At 47.3% G+C, this 21,704-nt stretch overlaps 13 protein-coding genes across 13 annotated transcripts, besides 27 other annotated features; all 13 read right to left on the bottom strand.

Annotated features, from left to right (window-relative positions):
• Positions 1 to 21,704: part of a sequence feature (heterozygous, Esmeraldo-like haplotype) that runs on past the window's edge.
• Positions 628 to 667: a microsatellite.
• Positions 732 to 763: a microsatellite.
• Tc00.1047053503579.150 (RNA editing 3' terminal uridylyl transferase 2, putative) lies at positions 986 to 2,719 on the bottom strand (the record flags this gene model as incomplete). Its single annotated transcript, XM_807327.1, has 1 exon — positions 986 to 2,719. One exon carries the CDS (start codon positions 2,717 to 2,719, stop codon positions 986 to 988), a length of 1,734 nt encoding a protein of 577 aa, XP_812420.1.
• Positions 2,456 to 2,476: a microsatellite.
• Positions 2,867 to 3,547, bottom strand: Tc00.1047053503579.140 (hypothetical protein, conserved; the record flags this gene model as incomplete). Its single annotated transcript, XM_807326.1, has 1 exon — positions 2,867 to 3,547. The coding sequence occupies one exon, from the start codon at positions 3,545 to 3,547 to the stop codon at positions 2,867 to 2,869; it is 681 nt and encodes a 226-aa protein (XP_812419.1).
• Positions 3,711 to 4,991, bottom strand: Tc00.1047053503579.130 (hypothetical protein, conserved; the record flags this gene model as incomplete). The annotated part of the gene is made up of 1 exon (XM_807325.1): positions 3,711 to 4,991. The coding sequence occupies one exon, from the start codon at positions 4,989 to 4,991 to the stop codon at positions 3,711 to 3,713; it is 1,281 nt and encodes a 426-aa protein (XP_812418.1).
• Positions 5,301 to 5,336: a microsatellite.
• Positions 5,445 to 5,465: a sequence feature (AT_rich).
• Tc00.1047053503579.119 (hypothetical protein, conserved) lies at positions 5,540 to 5,827 on the bottom strand (the record flags this gene model as incomplete). Its single annotated transcript, XM_807328.1, has 1 exon — positions 5,540 to 5,827. One exon carries the CDS (start codon positions 5,825 to 5,827, stop codon positions 5,540 to 5,542), a length of 288 nt encoding a protein of 95 aa, XP_812421.1.
• Positions 5,885 to 5,943: a sequence feature (T-rich).
• Positions 5,991 to 6,022: a microsatellite.
• On the bottom strand, positions 6,104 to 8,071 carry Tc00.1047053503579.110 (pseudouridylate synthase I, putative; the record flags this gene model as incomplete). Its single annotated transcript, XM_807324.1, has 1 exon — positions 6,104 to 8,071. One exon carries the CDS (start codon positions 8,069 to 8,071, stop codon positions 6,104 to 6,106), a length of 1,968 nt encoding a protein of 655 aa, XP_812417.1.
• Positions 6,260 to 6,304: a microsatellite.
• Positions 8,098 to 8,118: a microsatellite.
• Positions 8,332 to 9,378, bottom strand: Tc00.1047053503579.100 (nucleotide-binding protein, putative; the record flags this gene model as incomplete). Its single annotated transcript, XM_807323.1, has 1 exon — positions 8,332 to 9,378. One exon carries the CDS (start codon positions 9,376 to 9,378, stop codon positions 8,332 to 8,334), a length of 1,047 nt encoding a protein of 348 aa, XP_812416.1.
• Positions 9,418 to 9,437: a microsatellite.
• Positions 9,460 to 9,491: a sequence feature (T-rich).
• On the bottom strand, positions 9,695 to 10,453 carry Tc00.1047053503579.90 (hypothetical protein, conserved; the record flags this gene model as incomplete). Its single annotated transcript, XM_807322.1, has 1 exon — positions 9,695 to 10,453. One exon carries the CDS (start codon positions 10,451 to 10,453, stop codon positions 9,695 to 9,697), a length of 759 nt encoding a protein of 252 aa, XP_812415.1.
• Positions 10,661 to 10,684: a microsatellite.
• Positions 10,905 to 12,206, bottom strand: Tc00.1047053503579.80 (hypothetical protein, conserved; the record flags this gene model as incomplete). The annotated part of the gene is made up of 1 exon (XM_807321.1): positions 10,905 to 12,206. The coding sequence occupies one exon, from the start codon at positions 12,204 to 12,206 to the stop codon at positions 10,905 to 10,907; it is 1,302 nt and encodes a 433-aa protein (XP_812414.1).
• Positions 12,274 to 12,295: a microsatellite.
• Positions 12,311 to 12,358: a microsatellite.
• Positions 12,433 to 12,482: a sequence feature (T-rich).
• Positions 12,573 to 12,613: a sequence feature (T-rich).
• On the bottom strand, positions 12,892 to 13,221 carry Tc00.1047053503579.70 (ATPase subunit 9, putative; the record flags this gene model as incomplete). The annotated part of the gene is made up of 1 exon (XM_807320.1): positions 12,892 to 13,221. One exon carries the CDS (start codon positions 13,219 to 13,221, stop codon positions 12,892 to 12,894), a length of 330 nt encoding a protein of 109 aa, XP_812413.1.
• Positions 13,221 to 13,275: a sequence feature (A-rich).
• Positions 13,496 to 13,600: a sequence feature (AT_rich).
• Positions 13,688 to 13,720: a microsatellite.
• Tc00.1047053503579.60 (uncharacterized protein) lies at positions 13,889 to 15,247 on the bottom strand (the record flags this gene model as incomplete). The annotated part of the gene is made up of 1 exon (XM_807319.1): positions 13,889 to 15,247. One exon carries the CDS (start codon positions 15,245 to 15,247, stop codon positions 13,889 to 13,891), a length of 1,359 nt encoding a protein of 452 aa, XP_812412.1.
• Positions 15,348 to 15,367: a microsatellite.
• Tc00.1047053503579.50 (hypothetical protein, conserved) lies at positions 15,510 to 18,371 on the bottom strand (the record flags this gene model as incomplete). The annotated part of the gene is made up of 1 exon (XM_807318.1): positions 15,510 to 18,371. One exon carries the CDS (start codon positions 18,369 to 18,371, stop codon positions 15,510 to 15,512), a length of 2,862 nt encoding a protein of 953 aa, XP_812411.1.
• Positions 16,479 to 16,508: a microsatellite.
• Positions 18,541 to 18,560: a microsatellite.
• On the bottom strand, positions 18,638 to 19,996 carry Tc00.1047053503579.40 (hypothetical protein, conserved; the record flags this gene model as incomplete). Its single annotated transcript, XM_807317.1, has 1 exon — positions 18,638 to 19,996. One exon carries the CDS (start codon positions 19,994 to 19,996, stop codon positions 18,638 to 18,640), a length of 1,359 nt encoding a protein of 452 aa, XP_812410.1.
• Positions 19,763 to 19,794: a sequence feature (AT_rich).
• Positions 19,904 to 19,929: a sequence feature (AT_rich).
• Positions 20,060 to 20,087: a microsatellite.
• Tc00.1047053503579.30 (DNA polymerase sigma-like protein, putative) lies at positions 20,298 to 21,695 on the bottom strand (the record flags this gene model as incomplete). The annotated part of the gene is made up of 1 exon (XM_807316.1): positions 20,298 to 21,695. One exon carries the CDS (start codon positions 21,693 to 21,695, stop codon positions 20,298 to 20,300), a length of 1,398 nt encoding a protein of 465 aa, XP_812409.1.
• Positions 21,700 to 21,704: part of a microsatellite that runs on past the window's edge.

The raw sequence follows: 21,704 nt of genomic DNA on the forward strand, positions 1-21,704 counted from the left end.
TTTTCCCCCAGCGCAGCCGAAAAAAAATTCTGAGCTAGCGCCCGGCTGCCCTGCATCAAGTAAGAAATGCCTAATTCATACAACCACGTCCCGTTATCCGGCTCAACTTCCGCCGCCCGCGTGAAGTCAATGATGCTTTCAGTAATTTTGTTCATCTTGCGCAACACGTTTCCACGGGCCCCATACGTCGCTGCAAGTCGACGACGGTCAAAGCCATGGTCCTCCAACTGTATTACCAGCGAAAAGTCCGAAACGGCGTGGTCGTAGCGAGACAGCCGTGCCGCCAACTGGGCGCGAAAAAGCAGCGCATTGACAAAAAATGGGTTGTACGTAACTGCCAGCGTCAAGTGCTGCATCGCCTCCACGGCCTGCTCATGCGTGTCAACCTTCAGTGAGCGGGCCTTCTCAAGCTGTTCACGGGCGAGGCGCTCCCGCAATTCACGTGCCGATGCAGTCATCCCCAGCAAGGGTCAATCCACCCACGCACGCCTAAAGAAACAGGAGAGAAAGAGAGGGAGAAAAAAAGAAAGCGCACGCAAAATGACAAGATGTGAATACACCCCCTTAAAGTCAAATAAAACGCTGAGCGACTGCGCCTCTCTCTCTTCCCTCAGGCTTTTGACCCAAAAAATAAAATAAAATAAAATAAAATAAGAAAAGAAAAAATCTTCAGATAGAGATTACAAAAGCACACCAATAACAATATCCATTAGGAAGGGGGAAGAAACAGAATATATATACATATATATATATATATATATATTGACGGCAACATGCATAAATCCAAATTAAGCAATGTAAACAATGTGTTTTAAGCTCCCGATCTTCTTACAATATAATGCATGGATGGCAGAATGCTCATGCAGGGCGTACACAGTGGCGGTATTTGAAAGTAGAAAACGGTCTGAATAGAAAATAAAGAAAAACAACGGGAGCCAAACAAACGGGGTCTCATGATGCAATCGCTATTTCATTCCGCTCCACCTCACCAATCCCTTTCTTTATCTCCCCTATCAAAGTGGCGCAACTCTGCGCGGCGAACGCCAAGAACTGACTTCTCAGGCGCTGTCAATGGAGAAAATCGCTCCATGCACTGCGCCGCTCGCAGGAATTCCTGCTTTACAAGTTGAAACTTTGCAGGATGGAGATGACGACCCAAGTTGAGCCCCCCGGTCCCCACATCCTCATATGGATCCTCGATGCAGAAGTTATAACTAAAAGTACCCTTTTTGTTCTGTGGAAAAATCCACCCAATATCCGAGCGCTGGCTACGACGATTACGACTGAGGCTGACAACTTCCTTCTCATAGTCAAAATGATGGGCGTAAAAAATAAAGAAGCCGTGCAATAAACGCCCCAATTCCGTCGGATCGCATTCAGGCAGAGGAGAGTAATCGGGATATCGCGGGAGATGCGCCGGATGCGGGAGTGACCATGGGTCGACCCAGCGTAATTGCTGCGTGACAAGTAAATAATAAAGAAACATGATGGTAACAGCGTAAGATGTAAGCATCGCGGCAGATCCTGCACCCACATTTGTGGCTTTACCCCATGCTTTCACAGCCATCGCCGCGTGTCGCGTGGCACTAGGACCGTTGTGCAAATAGTAACGAATTAGATAACTGTTTTTCACACCATATCCCACAAAAGAAATATCCCAGCGATACATAAAAATCTCCGGTACATAACGTGGATCAAGCACGTCACGTGTATAGTCCTCACGCATGCCTCGAGTCATAATTTTACCATCTGGAAAAAATCCAATTGCCTCAATCATCTGCTCCTTTGAGGAGCACTGAATGGCAATACGACAGCCGTACGTTGTGCGGTCTACCCAAATGCCCTCTACGTTTTCTCGTCCCATTTTATCCGCAATGTACTCCACCTCACGTTCATCAATGCATTGATTTCGCACATCCAAAAGCGCCGTACGGGCCTTGCGATCTTCCTCCTCACTCAATGGTGTGTACCGCGCACGGGCAACCTTCTCGTCGTTGGCAAACCGAAGCTTCACCACAGGTGTGCGGGCCTCTGTTAGACCAAGAAGATTGTTTCGCAGATAGTGTGGGACATAACGTTTTATAACAGTCCATAGTTTGTCTGTTCGCTTTGCTTGAACCTCATGAGAAGGATAAGGATCATCGAACATGCAAGCAAGATCCAGATCACTTCCCCATTCCATCTGTCCGTATGTAACCATAGAGCCACAGCAATACACCTTTGCGTCAGGAGTCCACTTATCAGCAAGGCCCTGCAGTTGCTGCTGTGCACGAATAGCGGTACGGAACATATGCTCCGGGCCCACGCGTCTATAATTCTCTGTTAATATGGCTTTACCCCATGCCACGTAATGGTCAGGGGCCGGGTTCAGTTTCGTTGTTGATGGCAGAGTTACCTGACGCTGCACCCGCGACAGTCGCATGTAAAATCCACGTGTAATGCGCATTGAAAAGCTTGTGTGTGTGTGTGTGTGTGTTACGTTTTTATTGCCTTTTTCACCCTTTTTTTTTCCGTTCTCACAGATGTGAGTACACTCACACGTTCCTTCCTTTTTTTTTCTTTTTTTTTGTTGCGTTAAAGACAGCACGAGAAACCCTTGAAAAATGAAGGAAACGCACCAACAGAGACAAAAAGCCATGCAAAAAAAAAAGAAACCGTTCGAAATCAAACAACCAAAGGATAAGGGTGAATTTTTCCCTGTTGGATCGCACGCACACATCTGCGACGCCAACGTGCGTCACTGAAAGAGTTCCCAGAAAACCGCGTCAATAGCGTATAACTCGAAAAGAAAAAAAAAGAAAAAAAGACACTTCGGCCACAATTAACGCCAATGGGGAGATCACAACCGCTCGAGCTGCGGCCACACTCAAAGAAAACGAGGGCTACTCCGACCGCCGTGTTGCTGACGCTGCCTTGCCGCTTGCGATGGCAGGCCTAACTTCCGTCTTCTTGCCAAACGGTCCATGTATAAAATCTCGGCTCTGTCATCTTCCCAGAGGCCTCGTTTGGCCTCACGCGCCTCATTCATGATGGCGCGCAGTTTTTGGTTGGGAGCGAAGCCGCCTTCCATTGCCCACGCCCACCCCTGACGCACCATTTCTTCCTGCACATTTGTCAAACTCCTCGGATCCGAGCCGTTGCCAGGGATGAAAACATCTGCGATAAGACCCCCGACATCATCCACTCCCGTCACACGACAAAGCACATCCGGTGCGGGACGATTGAGCAGCAGTTGACTCAAATGAAGGCGGGAGCGTCGACCGTGTGGCTGATCAAGTTCTGGGGCCTCCAAAAGCCGAAGACGCAGTCGTACAGGTTTTCCATCCTCAGTTGTGGCATAAAAACTGCTACCATCCAGAACAAACTTGGGCTTCACAAAAAGTGTTCGCCCAATCAAACTCCGCTCTTCTTGCTGCAGCCATGAGATAAGCACCGCCGCAAGCAAAACAAGGGAAGTCATCATATATGACCACTTACTTATTTGGTATCCATAGTTTCTACGGGGTGCGGGAGATGCCATGGCGTCAGCTAGTTCCCCAGGGTTCATTTGCTGTTGTTCCTGCACGACACCACCAACAGGCTAAGAAGTGAAAACAGAGAGAAAAAACAATAAAGTTATCCCATACGCATTCCTTTTCAAGGCAAAAGAATATAAACGTGAGGAATAAATACATATGCGTATAAGCATGTAAATAGAACGTATTGTTGTTTTACTCACCATCGCACAACTCCTTACAGATACAATGGATGCGCCGGTGTGGAGCATCACGACCACATCGCCACGTGAGGCTCACACGGTCCCCGCGCCACACGGGGGGAATTCGATCACTAAGAATATCCACCCGCTTCCCAGCAATGCCATGCGTCCACGAATAACGTGATTCCCCTGTCATGAGCAGCAGACTTCTTGGCGCCGCAAAAACACCAAAGGTTTCTGCCACGTCTGGTGGTACGCCGTGTCGACTATACTCCAAAACTGTATGGGATCCAAGAGAAACAATATAGATGCAGTCCATAAACGATGCATGGGAATCGACGTGATGGGCAATACCTGAGGCAGCTGTATTCCCGTCGTTATAATTGTAAAAGTTCACTGTCAGTTGGTCACAAGAAAAGGTCTGAGCCACAGAAGGATAATCCTGCAGTTTTTGCCTTGGATCCTCGTTCTTCAGACGTCGCTGCATCCAGTCATAAAAGGCTGGCTTCGCATTAACGGAATCCCCTTCCATTCCAATTCGATTCACACCATAGTAAAACCGTCGGTTGAAGTGCGCAACATTGCGGTGGGCGAGAGTCTCCAACTCCAGTGCCGAAGCCTTTGGTCCTTTCAACTCCGACCAGATGGCGTCATGCTCCATCTGCGTAATAAATTCCTTTACAATATATAGTCCCGGCACTTCCTCGATCGGTTCGCAGAAAAGTACGCGCACGCCAGCATCATCCTCATCTTCTGGTGGTGATCCATGAAACACGCGTTCATCCACTCCTAGTGTTGGCGGCTGAAAAAAACGGCGAAGTGCATCCAATACAGCCCCAGCCCTGCAACAAAGTAGATACAGAAGTGAAAGTCCACCACGGGGTGATGATCCGTTGGCCCATAAATTCGGCACACGAATCACGCACACAACCCCAAGGGCATTTTCAACCATCATCTCCATTCCAAAGGCCTTTGTTACAAGTGGCATCAATGACATTTCAGGCATCGTTGAATGAACCAAGGCAAACGGGAGAAGAGAACTAAAGTAAATATTTAATATATCCTCTGGCAGCTGTGTGTATGCAAGAAGGGCCTGACGCAGCGCAAAGGGACTAACACCTGCCTGTACTCCCGCATTTAATGCAATCAAATCCAACGGCTCGGAGCCATCAGGCCTAACGGTATAGGCATCGAGAGGAGACAAGTGTTTCGCCAATCGAGTCATCCATGCACGGCAGCGTGAGCGTGCCCTGCCAATTTCTTTGTGGGACAACAAGCCCACATCTGCCGTCATTAGAAACGACTAAGACTTGACTCGATTCTTTTGCCAGCACCCAACATGCACAGAGACACACGCCAGGAGCCCCTCCTCACCCCAACTTCCAGCACCTCACTACGCCAAGCAAACGAAACACGCACAAAAAACAAAATATAAGTAAAAACAATAAACAAGTGCAAACACAAGAAAAGTAGCCCACATATATACACATACATGCATACATTTATTAAACTTCGATTTCATTTCCGTTGCCCAGAAAAGAAACACACACACAAACACACACAAAAAAAGAAAAAACAAGTCGCCCTCCGCATTGCCATCCGCAAAAAAAAAAAAAAAACAAGAAAAAAAAAAGAAGAACACCACAGAAAAAACAATGATAATAACGAAGCAACTAGTACGAGTCACAGCGCTAGAAAGCCAAATGTTCTTCATCACAATCGATGCCACCAAAACGCACACATCATCATAAAAAAAAAAAAAATATAAGAAGAAACACATAAAGACAATACAAGAATGATACCCGTGAATGGGCGGCATTCTGCATCGTCTCTTTCCTTCAGTTATCGTTGGCATTTGGTACAAAGACATATCTCGCAGTATGAGCAGTACCACACACGCCGATGAGTTGCCATGTCCTCGTGACGCAAGACATTCTCGCCACATCTATGACAGAGTACAAGGGCCTCCCACTGAGTCCTGGGGATGCGGCGGTAAATCTCGTTGAGATGCCCAGCAAGACGCCCAACACGTTTGCATTGCGGACAAGGAATAGGCTTCTGTTGCGCATACAATGCCTCTCCATAGTAATTGTGCGACACACCCGACTTGAAGATGTGGTCTTCGCCCATGCTTCGTCCAGAAACGGCCACAGTCACTGCCGCTAATACAATGAAGGACCACCCATTAAATATAAGTCATAAAAAAAGTAAATAAAAATAAAAAAGTAAATAAAAAATAAAAGTAAGGCCGAGTTCCAATAAATAAAATCATGTTCACTTATCCCAATAACCGTATATAATATACATATATATATATATATATATTCTCTTTACCATTAAATAATTTCCAACTTTCTTAGACCCCTTCTGACAGAAAAAATGAGGCGAAATTATCATCTGCTTAAATTACTCGCTGCCTCCCCCCTCGCTTTCCCAATCGGCTGCCGCTCCCTCCTTTTCGGGACCGCCGTGCACCCACGCACGGGAACGCTCCCTTTGTTTTTGGTGGTACTCACGGCGTTTGCTTCTCGCCGCTTCTTCTGTTGGGGCGACATAAATCCAACCGTCGTCGTCGTCATCATCGTCATCACCATCAGCATCAGCATCCATTTTCAGGTTCTCTTTGTTGCCAGCATCCCTGTTATCCAAAGTCTTCATCAAAACGGAGGATTCTCCGCTCCCTCCACCATTCGTATCCTCACAAGATCGCTTTATCTTCAGTGGTCGTCCTCCCTCGGCTGCCAAGTCTTCTGCCAGTCCTTGCCTCTTTCGCTTGTGTGTTTTGTTCATTTTATCATCATTCTCGTTGGAAGTTAAATGGCCCCCTCCCTTTGGGGAAACAACGCTGGCACAAGCGGGTGACTTTACAACTTCAATGCTCCAATTGTGCACCCGCAGAGATCGCAGGAACATCGTCATTTCCGAAAAGGGCGGGTGCGGCTCCACAGCGACCGGATGGTAATCTTTCAGGGCCAAAAGATGGCAGTCCTCCTCCTCTTCCCAGCAGGGACGCGTGACTCGGCGTGCAGCATCGCGTGCGGCAAGCAACGTGCCGATGGCAGGCGTACGGTTAAGATCGAGATCAACGACATCGGCTGCAACGGAAGAACGAGCAAACGTCGCAGCCGCCTCAGTGACTTCGCCACGCCACTCGTGTGCAATCGGACGGAAACGCACCGAGCGGCTGCCACGCACAACCGTGTCATACCGGCGATACGTCGAAAGAAACAAATACAAATACGGCCCTGGAGCTAGCGGGCACACAACACGCCGATCGGGTGATAAGGCCTCCGCGAAAAGCGTCTCTCTGGCACCTCGTAACACGGCAATGAGTGTCCCAACAATTTTTCTTATCATATTGAAAAGAAACGAGTTGCCTTCAATTTGGAAAACCAAAAAAGGCAACGGAGCGTCACTCGGAAAGTCATCCACCGAGGAACGTTCCGCCGTTGCGGCTGCCTCCAACAGAGAAGATAGCAATACAGAGGAGGATGCAAGAGAAGAATCTTTCCCCAGTATCTGGAGCGCGGCTTGAAACTCCGCCCGAGTTAACCCGGTGGTGTTCCGCGGCAGCAAGAAAACACGCGGGGCAATCTCGCAGCGGTACACGGATCGCACGGCCTCATTGCTGCTCGGTACGATGATCTTGCGGTTCCACCCGCTTACGCCGCGCTGCGGCAAATCAACGGAAAAGCTATGAAAACGGTGCGTCCCCACCACATAACGGAGGAGAAAGTCATTCGCACGCGTTACAGCAGTCAAAAGTGCTGCCAGTAACGGATCCGATTCAGCAGGGGATAAATCCAAAAAAGAACGCGCCTCTGCACAACAGCGGCGCAGTAATTCAGCTGCCTGTGGGAATTTTTCATAAAAACCCTTCCAGTAGTCGCACGGTGCCACAAAAGCATACGCCGGTATTAAGTAATGATACACACGCCGATTACAAGAGAAGCGGGGAATAAAATTGCCCATTAAAGGCGTTACCCGCGCTATTCGTATCGTCAAGGGCAATGTTGTGTTTAACATTTCTTTTATTTTCTCGCACCCACCCAACGCCTCAATCCGCTCTGTAAAAACAAAAAGACAAATAAGGTTCCGTACTGCATGCACGGCCCGATCTGTACGACATGAACGCGCAAAATGATGCATATCGCCCTTCACACGACCCCGCTCAATCGCCTCGATGAGCCCAACATCCTTCATTGCCTGAATCAACACCCCTTCAACGGTGTGATGCGTCGGTGCGTGGGTCTGCAGCTGCAATCCGCGGTAACCCGTCCCGCAGTACATGACACAAAGTCCCAAGAGTGTGTGATCTTTTGGGGCCTTTCGCAAACATATCCGACGACCCTCAAAACATTTGCGCCGTGGCATTCAAAATTCCTTCTTTTTTGTTTGTCCTCCCTCTCCCTCTCCCTCTCTCCCGTTACCTTAACTTCCTGCGGCGGGTAAAAAAACAAAACAAAAAAAAAAACAAGCGATACCGTAAAGATGCCTCAAGCCTGCACATCACACATCTACACACACACACACACATGTTTATACAGAAAGAAAACAAGACACAGACAGTAGTGGAAAAACATATATATTCCACGTACCCAAAGAGCAATATTTATAATTTCCTTCATTTACTCCTAAATCGATGCTCTTTCCACTTGTTTCAATATGGCACCAATAACGTTCTTCACCGCTGTCACTGTTTCATTTCCCTCACCATTTTCCGCTGTTAGAAAGCACTGACCCTTGTCCTCGGCCAAAGAAAGCATGGGGTCAATGGGAATGGCACCGAGAAACTCCACCTCATAAAGCTCAGCAAGTTTCCTTCCACCACCGCGGGAAAATATGTCGGTACAATGGGCACAGTGGGGGCAGACAAAACCCGACATGTTTTCCACAACACCAAGGCAACGAATCCCCATCTTGTGGCAAAATGACAATTCCTTCTTCACGTCATCCGTTGCGACATCCTGGGGCGTTGTGACAATCACGGCGCCAGTGGGATTAAACGGCTGGAGTATTTCACAGAGCGTGAGATGTTCGTCACTTGTGCCCGGCGGAGTGTCAATGATAAGATAGTCTAGCGTGCCCCACTGCACATCTGTCACAAATTGTCGTATCATGGCATCCTTCTTTGGGCCCCGCCAGACAACAGCATCCTTGTCACTTGGCAGGAGAAATGCAATAGACATGATTTTGAGATTTCCCGCACCGGGAGTTGAATCATCCTCTACAAGAGAAACGGGATGCCAGCCCTTTTCGTCACGATAAACATCACGGCCCACTACGCCACAAATCGTTGGTACGCTCGGCCCACAGATGTCAACATCCAACAAACCCACATGTTTCCCATGCACATGCGTCAGGGCAAGCGCAAGTTGGCAGGCCACTGTTGACTTTCCGACGCCACCCTTGCCACTCAATACAAGGAGAATATGCTTTACATTCGCCAATGAAGGAATCATCTTCTTGAAGCCTCCCTCTTCTATTTTCCTTCTGTTTTTTTCTTTTTTATTATTTCTTGTGAATGATATGTGTGGTAAACTGTTGTCGTATTTGCATAGAGTACCCACAACAAAACCCCCTTCATATATATATACCCTGTATTCAATGAGAATAGAGTCTCGACAAGGAAAAATAGTATATATATATATAACAATGCAGCCCACAAGGAGGGGACTCATTCGTTCAGAGCCAAAAAAACCGCATTTCTATCTCATTAAATATATATATATATATATATTTTATGGGAGAAGAAAGAATTTAAAAAAAAAAAAAAAGAGAAGAAGGAAAAAAACGGAAACGGGGTGTCGTGAGAGACAATCGTTTTACAATACGCATGCGCCCGTGAAGACGTAGACGCCTCTGCGTGAGCAAATCCATGCATCCATGTGTTGACGTTGCGCTTTTCCTTCTTCTTCTCGGGTGGTTGTTTTTCTCCCCCCGCTCCCTTCCACCCTCGTCTCCATTTTGCGTGCCGTCCTCCAATTCTCGACGCACTCAAGACACACGTGGGCCCCCTTCTCTCGAAGAGGATGCATGCTCGTCTTTATCCCCGTCTTCAGCAACCTCTTGCAGCGCGTTCCAAATCTCCCGCACCTGCTCAACAAGCGTAGAAGGATTGGTTAGATCCACCACATAATAAGCCACCTCTTCTCCATCTTTAGCGAGACGACTGCGCTCACGCTCTGCCCGACCCCGCGTGTACCCCAATACATCGCCCACACCTCGCATTCCGCATGTGTACATTGCCACGTAAACCACAAAAGACACTCCAATGACAGCATACAGCGTGCCCCATATCAGCGCACGCCAGGCCAGTAAAATGTGTTCGGGCGATGGCGACGGCACAACATCCCCCTCCTCAACGCTACCGTAACGCATCTCCTCCATGATTTCTTCCACCGTGTCGCTGTTTGGCCACAGTGGCGGTTCCTCCTGCCGCCTCACCGGGCCCGCGTTCACCGCTGCCGGCCGGACGTATTTTGCCTCCAGCTCATGGGCGGATGGCAACTGTTCCTGCAACTCTTTACTCGATGGAATCATCGCCATAACCTCCCGAGCCGACGGGACGTTCGACTCATTCACTTCGTGTGGCTGCAGTTTGAACGCAGTTGCACTGCGGTAAGACTTGCAGTGGTCATGTTGATCATGACGATAAGAAACACGCCTCGCGTCCCACTGCGATATCGCAGCGGCCGAGGCGGTATTAAAAGATGTCGACGTGACTGCGACCGTGATCAAAGCGCATTGTCTCATCAACTTAGAACCACCCCCTCTCAACGAGCTTCAAATGTCCACACATGAAGAAAAAAAACAAAAAAATAAAAATCAAAAATCAAATCGCAGACTCATGAAGAGCAACGTATGTGTTTGTGTGTGCGTGTATGCACCCATGCATGGAAAATCAACAATACACAACAAACGGAAAAAAAGGAATTAATACCAGCATAAAGAAACAAAAGGATATATATATATATATATATATATGTGGACACACGCAAAGACACAGAGTTGGCGAAATCCATGTATAGAAGTCGCTTAAAGTGTTCTCACAAATAAAATCAGAGCAAATTCATAATTTTGACTCGTGATCAAGCCGGTATGCCATAGTCACTACCAAGACAACCGCCATTGTTGACATCGCGGCCAGACTGTGGGGGAAGTGATAGGGAATGCAGACCGGCATGAATAAAAAGGTCACACGTATCTAAAAAAGACTACTCGCAACGCTTCTTGCCATGGCAGAGCTCCCGTTGATAGAAAGTTGAAAACAATCCTTCCAGTATGACCTCTCAAAATACGATTCTGTATTAAAGTGATCGCGGTAGAGAAGAAAAAAACTGCGCTGCCCCACGCGTCCTCCAATTGTCTCCGTTGCTTTCTGCAATCCGCTGTTTGCCGCCTGGTACTGTGAAACCTGCTTCTCATAATGCTGACACATCTCACGGCACAATTCCAGATTCTCAACGCCGGGGTGGCAGACATTGAATGGGAAATCCCCTACAGTTGTAGGAGAGTTCTCTTTTTTCTCTTCAGATCCATGATCACTGGTGCTCTGCGAAACAGTGGAATCAGTACTAAAATTAAAGTCGCGATGCACGGGGAATCCAATGGGGATACCAACAAACCAAACGTTTTTCAATAGCCGAATATAACGAGGCTTTTTGCGTAAATACAAACTAATCGTTTTTTTAACATACGTATTGACGTCCAACAGAGTCGTTGGAACGGCTTCAGCCTTCTTATTTATCCATGCCGTCTGTGTACCCGGCACAACAGCTATCACAATAACAAGGTGGGCATTTAAACACGACCCTCGGTTGGACTCCAACTCTGTACTTCGTCGCAAAAGAAGCTGACCAAAGACACGTTGTAGATTTGGAAGGTGCTTTTGGAGGGCAAAGCGGTCGTTTTTAAAGGGAATGATGGATTCCGTGCCCCTAAGTAATGATGATGATGACGAGGAGACCAACAAATTGTCAAAGCTGTAGGATATGTTCAGTGAACTTGTATTCTTTGTACACTTCCCTAGGACGGGTGAGTCGAGTCCAATTGAACGACGCAACGGCGCAAAAAGCCTGGCGCCAAATATGCCGTCTGTTGTATTTGATGTGATAAAACTTCCTGTCCTATTTCTTAGTGCAGACACCACAAGTGGTGCAATGGGAACGCGATACAAGTAGCGATCCTTGCGCCGAATGCTCTTCATCGCCGGGACAGACGTGAGAGAGGGGCCCACCTCCACCATGTGCACGAGGAGAAGGGAGTTGTTGTGTGCTGTGCAGTCGCACCGTGCCGTGTCGTCCCCTGGAGTGGGAGGCAGCACCATGTCGTCGCACCAAAACGCGTTCGCGTCTCGCTCGCACATCGCAGATGACCCTCCAATGCAAAAAAACGCGTTTCCGTTTTTACACTTTAATCCGTCCGAGAGAAGACAAATAAGAAACATCGCAATCATGAAGACAATCTCCAACCGTCTCGTCAGCCATGGCGCCTCGTTCACCACCATTCAGACACGCCCTCAGCCAAAACGGCGTCTGCAAACTGCAGCCACAAAAACGGTGACGGGAAGAAAGTTTTTTTTTTTTTTTTTTTTTTATGTGTGTTTTTGTGCAAACAAACAAACAAACAAAATAAAAAAAAATAAAAAAATAAAAAAACCTAAAACCGGTGGCGGCAACAGAAAACCAAATCCAACAGCGCCCCAACCCTCCACCCAGCAGGCCTAATAATTTAAAAAAAAAAAAAAAAACACACGCAAAAAAAAAAAACGAAAGGAAAAAAACTTTGTAAACAATAAAACAAAAACTACGGTCAAAACTAACGTACACAACTGAAATGCGGGTACATGTGAGTGCATACACGACGCACAAGCAAAAGAAAGGAAAAAAAAAAAAGAAGAAAGAAGAAGAAAAAGATGTCCGTGTCACAAATACACAAAAACAGAAAAAAAGGAAAAAAAAGGGAGAAAGAAAAGGCTGATCATATTACAAAGTCATCCATCATGAGTCCTAGTTGTTATCACCACCATGAGCCATCAATAAATACCCCCTCCGCTCTGTCCTTATTTCCTTCCTTTCTCCTACGCATTCTACTCCCTTATTTCCCGTTCATATTCGCCATAATTCTAAAATTTTAATTCCCTCATTCTACTCTGTACTTTTCTTTGCTACATCAACCACCCTCAAGACAGCCTACGAGAAGAGCATCAGGAAGGCAAGCATGAGTGCGAAGAGACCGATAGCTTCCGTCAGGGCAAATCCAAGAATGGCGTAGTTAAACAACATCTTCGTCAGGTTTGGCTGACGTGCGCAGGCCACCAACAGGTTGCCGAAGATGGTGCCAATGCCAAGGCCGACACCCGCGAGTGCGATGGCGGCAAGTCCCGTGCCAACGTAATGCAGGCCCTGCACGGAAATGGCGACGGTCGACGCCCTACGCACCACCAGTGAGGTGGACAAGGGGACCGCAGCGGCCACACGGCGAGCGGCAGGAGGAGTAATCATCAAACGGCGCATCATCATTCTTTTTTTTTTTTCTTCTTCTTTTTTTGATGTTTTTTTGCTTGTTTTTGTTTTCCTTCTTAACAATTTAAAGCCAAACGGAGTTAACCGAGAGTCACCACAAAGCTTCTTACAAAAAGAGAGAGGAAAAGAAAGAAGGCGAGTAGAAGCAGCACATATCCATCACAGTTAAGCATGGGAGAGTACCTTTTCCCTCCCCCTCTCACCAACACTTCTCCCACTGAGACCACACATATAAGCAATGAGATATACAGACACACACGCACACGTGAACATTAATATATTAATATATATATATATATATTAATGTCAAAAAAAGGTTTAATATAAACAAACAAACAAAAAAAAAAAAAAACTCCTATTTTTTTTTTTTTTTAATGGCAAACACATGTCATACGCACACAAACTAAGAAGAAAAAATCCCAATCACTGTTGACAAGGTACTCCCGTTAAAGCCCGCAGAAAAACACACATACACACACAGACAGACACACACACAAATTTTTAAAAAAAGAAAAAAAAGAATAGGCAATCTATCTGTACGTGTGCATGTGTGTGTAATGGGTATTTTTTTTTTTTTTTTCCCCTTAAGAATTAAATACGGGAGCAAAAAGAAGAGAGGATATGATTCTTACTTCTCAACTATCACGGTAACGGTAAAACCTCATCACAAAAGATCCTCATCGGCTGTGACATTTTCCAACAGATCATCAACAGCAATAGCAGCACCTGCAGGGGGTGCAGGAAGGTTAATCAAGGGGTCGTCAAGAATATTTCCTCCCTGCCCCGCAGCAGCGGCGTTCGGTGAAAGCACCACCCTCTTTTCACGCTCATTGATAAACTTTTCCTTCTCAAGGTTCTGTGCGCTGATCAGATCATTCTGCACCTGCAATTTCCCATTGATCGTAGCAAGGAACTTCTCTAGGCGGTACAGAGTCTCTAACTCCCGCTCCAATTCCACAAAAGATGCTTCAATCTGTGAGACAATACTCCTTCTCTTCTCATCCGTGATACTTGCCCATGCGGCATGCAGCTCCTTCTTGTATGCAGCGACGCTTTCTACTACTGCATGCTTTTCCTTCTGCTGGGCACTGCGACGAAGTGCGACGGTGCCCTCTTGTTTCTTGTTCAGCTTTGCCTTCATCTCCGCCACGCCCTTCTCCACCAGCGCCTCCTTGTTGCCACTGAGGGCTGTCAACTTCTCCTGCAATTCCTTGACGGTGTCAAGGACCCGCTCGCACTCATCGTGCTTTTGAGACATCTGCTTATGCAGCCGCACCTGCTTTTCCTCCAACTTCGCCTTGCGCTGTCGAATGGACTTCTCATCGATGCCTTGCTTCCTGAGATCCTCAACTTCATTCTCGTGGGTGGTAATTTGAGCCTTTGTCGCCTCCAACCGCGAAAGCAACTCCATAATATGCGACCGAGCTGAGCAAATGAAGGCTTCAAAATGGAAGCGCTGGCGGTTAATTTCCGCCACCTCACGCGGGGTGTAATACCCCTCCCGACGTACTTCGTTGCAAAAGAACTCAATCTCCTTATCGGATGGAATTTCCTTCACACTGAAGGGTGTCCCACGCTGCGCCTGTAACAACGTGGCAAGCACGTGGGTACAATTCTGGAAGGAGTTGGCGTTAGCAAAGCTGATGTGGCAGTCAATTTCGGTCGGAATCTTCAGCAAAAGATGATATTCGGCTGAATTAAACGATAAAATCTTCTTGTCCTTTGTTTTCTTCTGGTACATAGCTGTAATGAGTTCATAGGGGCTGGCCCGCTCCATTGTACCGGCAAAATCAAGCACAAAGAACGCCGTGGGAGTGAGGGCAAAAATGCGTCTTTCACTTCGTGCCCCATTCTTTTCATAGAAGGTGCAGTGATCAACAAAGTACATCTGATTGCCCTTCAGTCGACGAAAGTCGTGATGCATTTTGTTTTCGTCCACAAAGGAGAGGCCTTCCAAAGCGGTGGCTGTCCTCATTCCAGAGCCCGTGGAATCGGACCCTTGTGGTTCCGCCTTCTCACTCATGTCTTCTTTTTCTACGGCTCCCTTTTGACCCCTTATAATTATTTCCTTCCACTCCTCCTTTTTCAGTACAGCCCGTTTGGGTAAATGTCAACAAATGGGTAAAAAAAAAAAAAAAAAAAACAAGAGCACACCAATATATCGATATGTGTGCACATTTCCACTATTTCACACACAAGCGAACAAATCCAAGGCCATCACCACCAACACGCAAACACAAAAAACAACAAAAGAAATAATATATAAATACATAAGAAAAAAAAACTCAATATGAAGGAAGAAATGGACGGTTTAGGTTAACTCCAAAAAGAGTGAAAAGTCGCACCATGTGCGGTGACCCCTGCGGTTCACCTTCATCCCCAACCAACTCTAGGAGCATCTCTGCCGAATCACGCTCGGTCTCAGGCATGTCGTCTTCCCGGCCCTCATGCTGCAGTGACATTGAGGTTCCCTCTAAAGCGTGTTGCACCATCGTCAAGTCATCGGCAGCCAAAAGCGGTCGCAGTCGTTCTGTTAGTAGCAGGCGCAGCAGGGCCTTCAATTCCTCCGTCACCAAATTACTTGGTGACACATCGAGCAGCAGCACAATACGCTCAGAAAAAGACTCCGCATTGGGGTAACGCCCAATGTCCTGCACAAGGGCGTCAAGAACAGCAGCCTCCCCGTATGGTGGCAAGCACCAGGTGACAAGCAGCGCCAAATGTATGCAGTACTTATTTAACTGCACAGACTCCTCGGAAAGAAGAAGCTCAATCGTAGAATCCAGCAAATGGCACTGCAATGCTGTGTTGCCCCGTCTCACCATCACCGCCAGCAGTGCAAAAACTGCCGTAAGAAGTTCATTGCATTGGTCCCGTACCAGCAATTCCAGCGCATGATCTACCAGCTCGGCAGAAACAAACTCCAAAATATCCGGGCAAAGCAGCAGCAGACGAGATGCACAGCGCAATACCATAGGCAGAACCGCAACGTCACGCTTCATGTTTTCAAAGCACCACGCAAGAGCATCACGCGTGACCGGATTCCATGCATGGACCGCACTACACATTTCCAAGAGTAATTCCCACGCGTTATCCTCCACCACGAGCGCCAATTGACCGCCAGGAAGAGTGCAAGGAACAACGACATCAGGAAACAAAGTCCATACACGATGTTCCGTCGCTGGGGTGGAGAGTTTTGTGCATGCAGCGGCGCATTGGAGCAAGACCATCAAGGAACCCAAATCCACTTCCGAGTCGTCTTCGTCGTCGTCGTCGTCGTCATCTTTCTTATCTGCCTTCATAATGGCGTTGGCTTCATTTGTAAATCGATACACGGCAGGAAGTACCACATCCAAAAGAACCTCACCATTAGAGGAATTAAAAACTTCACGTGAAACTAATCCTTGCACAAGTTCTGCTGAAATATTCGCTCCAGAAGAAGTACGCATCTGCGGAAGAAGATGTTGAATTGTCAATAACAAGTTGTGCACGTAGTCCACTGGAAGCTCCTCAGGCTTAAAGTTTGAATCATTAATAAATTGAATAATAGTGGACAGCAAGTTCAATAACACTGCGGTGGAGGTTGAAGAAACCAATAAAGACCCAAACGCAACATGAACCTGGCGTCGTAGAAAAGTATCTTGCACCGATCCACACCACATACCTATCATCCAAACTACACGTCGTATTATAAATGGCGAAGTGGGGGAAACAACTTCACCACGAATAAGGGGAAGAAGTTTCTCTGTCAAAAAGGTAACATAACCCGCCGGATCCGCATCAACGGACATGGTGTAGTAACATACTCCAATAGCATGCAATGCTGCTGTAATACGGGCAAGATCATTACTTGCCAAAAAGGCATTCACAACTTGCCACTCCACCTCAAGACATCGTGCAGCATAGTCCCTTGACTCTGTCAGGGAAAGCAGCAACTCCTCTGCGCCGAACTCCACACAGTCGTCAGCGCCCACAAATTCAGTTAAACCCAAAACAAACCGCTCTGGGTTTGCTTCCCACTCCCGAAGCGTGGACTCTTGCACGTCATCTGCGAGCAGCAAAGTCACCCGCTCCAAAAGACGATGCAACAGCGGGGAATCCACGAGTGCTTTCAACTGCTCTTTTACAAAGGGTACGGCTTCCTCATTCATTGCGCTTTTTTTAAAGATATCCATGGATCGTAATACCATCTTTTCCGATGCGGTATATTCCAGCGGGGTCCCAATAATGGCAACAAGAAGGCCAAAGAGAGATACAGTATCATCCACACTACTTGTTCGTGGCAAGAAAAATTCCGGCGAAAGTTCACTCAGACTTGAAGAAAAAGTTTCCACCGCCTTCAGGTGGACCTTCAGAGCGTACTCCAACAAACGTTGGCGGCACTGCAGTAATTGATGATCCTGTTGTTGATGCTGCTCCGGTGTCATTACGGCACGTGTGAGTTCCCACGTTATTTTAAGAAAATACGTGTGGAAGTCTCGTTCAAACACGCCATAACCAAAAATACGCAAAGCACACTTCATAAGGTACAACAGGGGCATGTAAAATTCGCCGTGATCCCACGATGCGCTGGCGGCAAAAAGCTTGGACATGGCAGGGACAAGAAGAGTACACAATTTTGAAAAAACACCGCAGAAACGCTTCCTCCGCAATTCCTTCAGGAAAACATGCAAAGTTAAAAGACATTGTGTTAAAAATCCCGTTGAGGCAGCCGTCACAAAAGATGCAGCCCAAACGGAAGCATCGGACAGTAACCCCACGATGCGCTCCGTTGGTGACGTCAATGCGCCCGGCATAACTTTTTCTTTGCTACGCGTAGTCATAATGCTTAGGAACGTAGCCACTTTCCGAGCTAGCGACAAGGTGGGAAAAGTTTCGCTAAGCACAAGCTGAGTATAGCGGTCAATCGTAAGCTGCTGCAGCCCTTTTGGAACACCATTACGCCACGATTGCTCAACAAACTCCAGCACCGTTGAGGCAAGAAAGAAACGTTCTTCTGTTGCCAACGTCGGGGAGGCGATACCATTCCATGTGAAGGAGAGAAACTCCTCTGGACTGTCTTCCTGCAGCTGTCGCAGTTTCGATGCTGCTTTCTTGCGCTCTTGACTGTCGGTGGATGTACGAATAGTCCACAACAGAATGTCCATTTAACACGATTCCCTCTTGTACACGCACACATACAAACATACACCATCGTACAGGGAGAACAAACAAACAAACAAAAAAAAAAAAGGCATTCCAAGCAAACCGCTCCAGCAGCAGAAGCAGCAAAAAGAAATGCACGGAATTTACAAGAAGTAGACGGCAACAATCAAAAAAATAAAATAAAATAAAATTTATTCAACTCAAAAAAGCAAAATTATTTTCGGTGTTTGTGCGATTCTCTCCTGTTCCTTTTCCTGTCCTATCACTTTCACACAAAATTACCAATCGCCTCATCAATCTGTCGTGTGAGTCGCAGCATCATGTCTTGTGACTGCACGTCGAGGGGTTGGAACCCCACCAAACCGTACCCGTCCACCACGTCCATCACCGCCTTGCTGTAGTGATACAAACGCCCACCGTCACGCTCCAAATCAATGGCTTCCACATCCGTATCGTCCTTTTCCATTAATTTCGAATCAACACGAGACGCGTCAGTCGAACCGGTAGGGTACATCTGCGCCCGGCGGTGCTCACGTCGCCGCCTTCGCAGCTGTTTCTTCCATAAGCGGTCAAAATCCTCCGCCATGAAATGCGAAGCACGCAAAAAAGTCTCCCCCTCTTCCGCCTCCTCAGCGGAAAGAGTGTCCCACTTACTCATCACATTCACGTGCGGGAGTTCATGATCAATCATCGTAGTGATGCTCAGCAAACAACTTGACACATATGTCGCCACGTCACGCGTGGATACGGCAGCGTCAACGAGATGCACCGTACAAAAGGAACACGACAACTGCTTCGTCAGCACCCTAAAAAGAGCGTGCATGACATACGACCCCAAGTAAAACTCCACCTGTCCAGGGCAGTCCACAATAAGATACGGGGCACGCGTCGAAAGCAACCCACTTGATGTCGCTATTGGCGCCGCTGTGGAAACAACATCTCGCAGTCGCCTCTCCACCGCCTCCTCGATCTTGCGAGTAATCCATTCCATGTTGCGCTCCATCACAGACGCACAAAACACATAGCTGCCATTCGGGCCCAGGCCTTCCTCCTCCATGACACGCGCATGTGAGACAATCTCCCGTACGTCAACATCGCAAGGGTACGGGAACACATCTTCGTTGGCAGGATCCAAATTCAGCAGAACGACGGGTCGTGTTGGGTCATACACACTGAGAAACTGCCGTTTCCCCTCGCAGTACGTCGTCTTCCCGCTGCCAGGAGGGCCACACACCAGCTCTCCAAACATCAATGACGCTTTGCAACACGCGTCGTCTATGTATTCTTTTCTTTTTTCTTTTCCAGGCAACAAAAGCAGGATAAAAAAACAAGAGCAAAGCGCAAAATCAATCAATGAGAAAGCAGAGGCGCCAAACAAACAGCGCAGCCAAACAAAAAAAAAAATTTTAATATAATAAAAAAAAAGCAAAAATAAAAAAGGGAGGGGAGTATGCAAGGAGAAGCAAAGAACCACCCAAGCTGCCAACAAAGACTTTGCGTTAAACGGCAGAAGCAATTGTGAATTCAAAAAGAGAAAAAATAAATAAATAAAAATTTTTTCTTTCCAGTTTTTCTTTTTTGCATTCAGGCGATTCCTCCCTCTGAGTTCTCTTGCCGCCGCTGACATGACACGTGGAAGTGGGAGAAAAGAAGAAAAAGGCCGCTTAATACGTTTTCATTCAAACAGTGGCACACACACACACACACACACACACGCAACTACGCATGTATGCATAAACGGATAAACATGCAATTCCAGGTTTTATCGCCCTCTCCTCTTCCGCAGACAGTCGAAATGCCAAAAGTACGCTTAGGATCCTCAACCTCCGCTCTGCTCCTCCATAAACTCCTCGTTATCCTTTTTTTTTTTTTTTACTGTCGTTGTTGTTGTTGCTCTTTTTCCTTTTTCCACACGCCTCCGTGCTTCATCAGCGGCCCATGGGATCGCCAATGTAAAGCAGCGTCCCCTCCTCCCAGAGATGTTGAGGCAAATCCACTGATTCATTTGTTTGGCACTTCTTCTCCCGCTGCTTCCACAGCGTCGCTTGGCCACCCACGAGAGTAATGGAGCGGTGAAACGCTTGCAACACGGCCCTCTCCACGCAGCTAACATCGGAAGTAAATTCTAACAGTCTAGAAAAAAGCGTGTACGCCTCGCGAAATTTATGTACAACCTGAGAACCAAAAAGTGTTGCCGCCACGGCACAGTTAGCAGCGGGGTTCAATGGATTCATGATGCACAACTCTGATGTTGCCGCCTTTTCAAAGGTCCGTTTATTGGCATAGTCGATGCCTGTGCATTTGTAGTCAAACTGCATACTGTAGTACTTGAGAAATCCGACAAGACATATTGCATAGCTCCTGCTAAACTCCGGTGGATATTGCTGAGCTACCTCAGCATAGAGGAACCACAGGACCATGATTGATATGGGAAATGATCCCAGGCCGCCAACACTCGGGTCGTCAAGGGACCAATTTGCCACAAGCGCCTTCACTAAAATAATAATGCCGCGCGCAAGAAAAAACGGTTCTTTTTTAAATTCCTCGCAAAGAAAATGGGAGGATAACACACCGTCCCTTAAAAAAGAAACATCCACCTTCTTCCCACCGCGATGGACCGCCTTTACAATAGGCACTTTGGCATGGGCAATGTGTTGAATGCCGCGGAAGGCTGAAGATAAACGCAACTTATTACCAACAGCACGCAGAGCTCCTGAATAAAGTCTCCGACGCTCGCCTCTCGTCATATTGGAAGCAGTGAGATGCTCCGATAGCACGCGTTCCAGCTTGGAGCTCATGTTGTGCTTGCTGCCCCTATTCCGATCAATTCCACTAGAATCACCGTTTGGAAACATTTCGGCACATTTTTGCACGGCAACAAAATCCATATCGCTGCTCGGAATACAAAGACCGGTACACCAACTTCCAAACATTTCCACGTACAAATCCAAACTCGAAAGAGTCGCATTCATATCATAAAACACCTGTCGCGCGTACTCCCGTTCATTGGGAGTTGGAGAAATAGCTCTCAAAACTGCCTGTAATGACAATTCCAGAGGAAGACTATTGCTTGTCTCCAAGGAATCATGCGTCGATTGCAGAGGCATAAGCGATCTCTCATGTAAATTGTCGCATTCCGCGTTGGAAACAGGCGCTGCCATTTCCATTCTCGTGTTCTTTTTCGCTCTTTTCGAGTTCCTCCCGCTACTACAAAATCCCGAAAAGGAGGCTGAATGGGTATTCGTCGCCTTTTTCGCTCTTGTTTTAGGCATCGGCTCTTGAAAAGGAACTTTTTGGCCACGCTGTGCCTTCCTGGAACGTGACATTCTGTTTTT

The sequence above is a fragment of the Trypanosoma cruzi genome, genomic scaffold, assembly GCF_000209065.1.
Source record: "Trypanosoma cruzi strain CL Brener 1047053516721 genomic scaffold, whole genome shotgun sequence".
Classification (NCBI taxonomy): Eukaryota; Euglenozoa; class Kinetoplastea; order Trypanosomatida; family Trypanosomatidae; genus Trypanosoma; species Trypanosoma cruzi.